Source organism: Anabrus simplex, chromosome 5 (assembly GCF_040414725.1).
Source record: "Anabrus simplex isolate iqAnaSimp1 chromosome 5, ASM4041472v1, whole genome shotgun sequence".
NCBI classification, from domain to species: Eukaryota; Metazoa; Arthropoda; class Insecta; order Orthoptera; family Tettigoniidae; genus Anabrus; species Anabrus simplex.
Window position 1 is genome coordinate 424,656,128 of NC_090269.1, and position 6,594 is coordinate 424,662,721.

The following is a 6,594-nucleotide window of genomic DNA, read 5'->3' on the forward strand; positions in this document are numbered from 1 at the left end:
AAATCGTGATTTCGCGCATTACTTATTAAGGAAAGAAACACTCTCCCCTTAAATCAATTTCATATAATATATTTCTGCCTTTATTTTTAAAAACCCATTAATAACTGTTTATGAGTGAGATTTTCAAAAGTTTCAGAAATTAATGTCTTTCCTTTCTTATGCGTGAATGTTTCCGTCTCTCTTCAAATAAGCAATAAAGAAGGAATTGGAAGAAATAAGATCGTATTAATAAAATGCTGCGTTCGTCATTTCACACCGACTACGGTACGGTATTAAAGGAATTATTCGAACTTGCCACAATTCTACTTGCCTGGTGTTATTTAAATAGATTTACAATCCTATTGAAAAAAAGAGAAAATATGCTTTACGTATACTCGCACCTGTAACTATTGATTTTCACAACACTGTAGTGGGGACCGAGCTCGATAGCTGCAGTCGCTTAAGTGTGGCCAGTATCCAGTATTCGGGAGATAATAGGTTCGAACCCCACTGTCGGCAGCCCCGAAAATAGTTCTCCGTGGTTTCCCATTTTCAAGCCAGCCAAATGCTGGGGCTGTACCTTAATTAAGGCCACAGCCGCCTCCTTCCCACTCCTAGGCCTCTCCTGTCCCATCGTCGCCAGAAGACCTATCTGTGTCGGTGCGACGTAAAGCAACTAGCAAAAAAAAAAAAACTGTAGTGGGGTACGTATAATTTCGCAAAGTCACGCAATATATTTGACTACATAGTGCCAACATGCGAGATGAACAGTAACTGAAAGACATCTTATCGGCAAGTAGGGTCCCTAAACTGTATGGTTGGCGACAATGAACCGAACCCAAGAATTACAAAATGACTATAAATCACTACCTTCAGTTATAATAGGGGAGAGAGAGTAAAGTTGTCTCCTTAGTGACTATGCTAATATGACTATACATCAATTCTGGATCTCTCGGTATGTTACTATATAATATATGTCCGTTCCCTTCCGTCGTTATACTCGGAATCTAGAATCGACATAATCGTACTTGACCTCTGTACACAAAGTACCAGAACCTCTGGAGTGTCACAGTACAGGACCACACCGTGACGTAATCCCGCTGCGGTGCGTGGTACTCCAAATTTCTCTCCCTCGTATAAAAGAGTGGCAGACTGGTGGCTCTACATCAGTGTGGAACATGGCTCAGCTCGCGGTAAGTACTACACAGAGTGAGGGGAGTTCTAACGGTTAAAACGCGTAAAAATAATCATATTCATTTCACATTTTAGGCCTATCTAAAAACTGAAATTCTAACGTTTAAAACAACAAATGGCATAATACTTGACATGAAGTATCCAGGAAGACTATGTATTTCATCAGCTGGTGTGTTTTAAATAGCAGTCGTTAAAAGAATATAATAATAAGAACCACGTGGCGCAGGTGGCAGTGCGCTGGCCTCTCTCCGCTGGATAGCGTGGTTCAAATCCCGGTCACTCGATGTGAGATTTGTGCTGGACAAAGTGGAGGCGGGACAGGCTGTTCTCTGGGTACTCCGGTTTTCCCTGTCATCTTTCATTCCAGCAACACTCTCCACTATCATTTCATTTCATCTGTCAGTCATTAACCATTGCCCCAGAGGCGTGCGACAGGCCTCGGCAGCCGGCACAATTCATAACCTCGCCGTAAGTTGGACGCTTTTTCATCCCATCCCTGACTCGCTCATTGACTGGAAAACAGGCTATAGGTTTTTAATAATAATAATAATAATAATAATAATAATAATAATAATAATAATAATAACAATAATAATTTAAACCAGAAATTCTCTATGCTACAGAGTGTATGTTCTCCATAGAAACAGGACAAGTAGAAGAGCTAGAGAAAAAGGAAATAAATATTATAAGAAAAATCTACGGCCCCTTAAACACTGAAAATGCGGAGTTCAGACACGGGAAGGATGGAGAAGTCTACAAAAATAAAGAAACTGAAATAACGTCTGATACGATAAGGAAGGGGAGAGTTAAGTTATTTGGCCACATAATGAGGATGGTAATTCCAGACTCACAAAACAAAAGCATAATCATATTTACAAGAGCAAGAAAGGCAGTCAGTAATAATAATAATAATAATAATAATAATAATAATAACAATAATAATAATAATAATAATAATAATAATCGTATAGCCTCAGCTACCGTGTGCAGACATTTCGATTTGACGCCATCTGGCTGTCTGCTCGTCAATTTTGACGTTCCGTTTTACTCTAGGTCCGCTAGATGGCAGACAGAGTAAACCGGATCTCTCTTTGTATCACCAGAGACCTTTTACATGCCGACATCGTACGACATGGAGTGTCGAATGGACTTTTTTCCGCCCTTCAAAAATCCGACTACCTCTGCCGGGTTTGAACCTGCTATCTTGGGATCCGGAGGCCGACACTCTACCACGGATCCACAGAGGCAGTCATTGCATATAAATTATAAAAGAGAGATGGGAATAACAGAAAAACTTTCAGGAGACTGATATAAAATTTCAAGGGTTTCCAGGAGAAAGAAAAGAAGGAACGGAATAACAACTGGACAGAAGAGAGGAGTAAAAAGCACAGTGAAACAATAAAGAACTATTGGGAAGAAGAAATCAGCAGGAAACAAATCGAAATGAATGCACTGGATTCATTGTACGTGGTCCTAAGTTGGTCATATTCAGTAAGAGAAAATAATAATAATAATAATAATAATAATAATAATAATAATAATAATAATAATAATGGTGTTGGAATGTTAGCTGGTAGGTCTTATGAAAGTGTGTATTTATTTTGTTTTTTCTTAGTATTACTGATACTTTAGGTTATGAGAGGAACATCACAAGAGGTAGACATTTTAAGTGCGATTTTTACTTATTGAATAATCTGGACATAATCAGGCTTGCTATAATGACACAGAATATAGGGTGATAAAGATGTTCTCTTCCGAGATTCACGAATTGTGAACGCCATGCTTGACTGAGACACGTATTATCAAAGAGGGGTGAAACGGAAAACAAAATACATTGTCTGAATATTGTAAGCGTTGAAATGCCTAAACATTTGAATGATTGTATGTGTAGAACTACTACTAAAAATGTTTTCTCTCATCCCCTGAAAGGGGAGGCAGGCCTGTTAGACGATGACGCCGTCTCTCAGGCCGGGAGATTTGTTACGGTGAAGAAGAAGCTCGAAGATGAAGGGGTCGGCAGCCGTGGCCTGGGCTAGAAACGGTCCCGCCATTCGCCTTAGTGCAGGAGAATGGAAGACCACGAAAAACCATTCTCAGGATAGTCGATGGTTGGGGCCAGCCGTGAAGTCCAGCCCTGTTCCGTCTCCCGTACGCAGAGGCGTAGAACCACGGTTGAGCCGTGGCCACTTACTGGACCGAGACCCACTTTGCATCTTCCGACATGCGTAGAAACTTACGATAGCCTTCACTTTTTGACACATTTGTTATCGGTTCATGTGGATCATCTTTCAGTACAGATGGTCCATCTGATCTTGCAGGCTGTGATGTAAAGTATTGACTGAGAGACATACAGAAGACTCGTTTATCAAAGAGGCCTCATCCCATCACACTCCAGAGAACTGGTTATTTCATTTGTGGTAGTTTTATAGGTACTGAATCATTTTCCTCATTTCGATTCACTTAATCCTATATTTGTCGACTCAAAATTCCGTACAGATGTCTCTGAAAAACGATCAATTGTTAACAATTTTAGTTTAATTCATTGAAAGACGCATTTATGATCACTTGATTTCTCTAAGGGAATTTTGACACCCTTCCCACCCTGATTTGCATAATTTTGCGCAGAAGGTGACAAAATCATAGACCAAGCATATTTATTTTTCTTTAATTTAAAACGATTTTATAGAGTAGTCAACATATGAAAATATCCTGCTTCAGATAACCAGTGCCCATAAGATCGTTACAGTAGTTTTCAGAGATCCCCGACTATATGTACAACGATTTAGTTCCCAGAAGGAAATCATGATTTAATTTCATCGACTGCAAATGTTTAAACCTATTCATTCGTGAAATTACCAACATTCCGCCCCAGTGCGGCGGTGGGCTAATCACTCGGAATGTCACACCTTATTACAAGTAATGAAAATCATCAATCAACGTTAAAATATGTCATTTACATTAAGAAAATAACAACAACTATTCAACAATATTTATTTTAGATATCAACTCAATTACAAAACTTCCAATTCCAAGCAACGAATATCATCACCCTCTTCGCGTCAAATCACTCCAATATAGCGAGTAACGGCCCATTATTATTTCGGCAAATTCACATTGTTCACTCACAACTAATTAGTCCAAATTATATGTTGAACACAATCTCGGCGGGCTAAATTATAAACAATCTTTATTAACTGTTGACTCATCTCTTATAAATGTTTCGAGTAATACACGCCAACGTCAAATAACGACATTGGCTCAGTAATTGGAATGTTTTTCCTTCCCATTTTATACTTAGCATTGAACCTATTTTATACTTTTTTCTATATATTAACTTGTCAATTTCTATCTACATCGAACACTGGCTACGGCTTCAAACCATCAATCATGTTCCTTCTAATCAAATGACGCCTCATTCTTTAAGTGAAACTACGCACGAATTTATCATTGTATTAGAGTTTTAATTATCTCAGAAATATGTTTATATACTGTACGAACCGTAAATTTCATCCTACATACATAATTTTAGAATAATCTTAACCAGGTACCTGGTAAAATAAGGTTTTGATATTGACTGAAGATGATTCATAATATTTCAACAATGTTTTAACTCATATGTTAACATTCTGCATTGTACTGAAAAGGTGGTAAAATAATAAATATTTTCTTATATACATTATATTGTCACACCTTTCCAAGACGCTGGCTGTATGAGACACCACGCCTCCTATGTAGGACAAGGCAGTGACGGTGCACTAGGGGAAGCATGTGCCTCCACTTGTATAAAAGCCCACCTTTGGCCAAAGACCCACTGCTGCACTGGGGCGAATTATTGGTAATTTCATTATTGAAACGGCTTAAAGATTTCAAATATTTTTAACGTGTACAACGTTTTAACGCGAAAATTTCACTTTTCAAAATCTGATAAGTTTATCGAAAGACTGAAATGTTTGTTAGATTCATCCTGATTTCTTTTCTACAGTTCTTGGTGTTGTCCGCTACCCTGGTGATCGCTGTGAGTGGTCAGTACGGTCATCAGTCCGGAGGACACGCCGAGTCCTACATACACTTCACTGGTCCAGTCAAGGGACACGCTCAACCCATCCACGCTGTGGTGAAAGACAAACATGGACATGAAGAGCACATCGTCGATTACGTGGTGAGTAGAAAGTGGTTAGACTTAAGGAAACATTTGTAAGCAATTCTGAGCTATGATCGACTTTGTGGTGAGAAGAAAATTCTCAGATATTCGGGTAACAATTACTAAAAGTGCTGTAAACTATTGTTCCAGGCTCCCCCACACTACGAGTTCAAGTACGGAGTGGTCGACCACCACACAGGAGACATCCACAACCAGCAGGAGTACCATGACGGTCATCACGTCCAGGGAGAATACAGTCTCAAGGAGCATGACGGGAACACTCGGAACGTGAAGTACATCGCGGACAAGGACGGCTTCCACGCCGAGGTGCACAACTCTCAGCACCACAGCCACCCGACTCACCACGGACATCATTACTGATAACTTACCCCAATGTTAAAGTCAATAAATTTGTTAGATTGTAGACATTTATTTTTATAATAAAATTGAAATTGTGAAGTGTAGATTGTGTACCGGCTACTTTCCACCCCTTACCCTCTGTGCCTACTCCTTGGGAATACTGTACATAGAAGAGGATTATATGATTTTCTACCGTTGATCCTCTAATTTCCCAGGATGATTTACAAACAAATCGATGATGCGTGACGTTCTGAAGTATGCCGATTCCCCTTCTCCATACTTACAAATTTCATATGAGTCTACAAAACTGATAGGATATTTGGTTTGGAAGCTCAGACTAAATTTCAGGAATATTACAATGTTTGCTATTAACCCTGGCTTGTTACTATCACTTATCTATCTCTGTCCCATCTTTGTCTTTAGCAATGTGTAAGTATATTTATTTATTTATTCATTTATTCATTTATTTATTTATTTATTTAATTTACCCATGAACTTATCGTTCCATCGTTGGTCGTCTGCCTCGGCTGCTTCAGTAGAGCAATATCGTTCTCTTAAACCTTGGGTTCGTTTTGGGTTCTTTTTTCTGTCACTTCATCAACCAGACGATAGGTTTCAGGGGAGAGCGTAATGAGAAGCAAAAAATGTGCTTACTAAAATACTGTATTTATTCAAATTAAATCACGATAAAAATATTTATTAAATTAGCCAGAATAATCACTTAAAAGTTTTTACAACATGTTTTAACGCAGTCACAATACATAACGTGAGTGTTATCTTTTTATTAATGTTTAACATTATATTTCAAAGAATTAAAACGTAGCGTAAAATTCGTGGACAGCAAAAAACCAGAAAACGAGAATAAAACTTAAAAATCGGACACCATTGATCCAAACGATAACTGAGAGTTAATCCAAACG

The 6,594-nt window shown here is 38.6% G+C and overlaps 1 protein-coding gene across 1 annotated transcript; it reads left to right on the top strand.

The window, feature by feature from the left end:
- Nucleotides 1–1,157: 1,157 nt before the first annotated feature.
- Nucleotides 1,158–5,695, top strand: LOC136874600 (cuticle protein 19-like). The gene is made up of 3 exons (XM_067148234.2): nt 1,158–1,172; nt 5,156–5,332; nt 5,465–5,695. Exons 1-3 carry the CDS (start codon nt 1,158–1,160, stop codon nt 5,693–5,695), a joined length of 423 nt encoding a protein of 140 aa, XP_067004335.1.
- The last annotated feature ends 899 nt before the right edge of the window (nt 5,696–6,594 follow it).

What these genes read in the sequence shown, in the direction of transcription:
- LOC136874600 (XM_067148234.2), top strand. An exon ending in AGCACATCGTCGATTACGTG is followed by an intron (nt 5,333 to 5,464) that starts GTGAGTAGAAAG and finishes CTATTGTTCCAG; the next exon opens with GCTCCCCCACACTACGAGTT.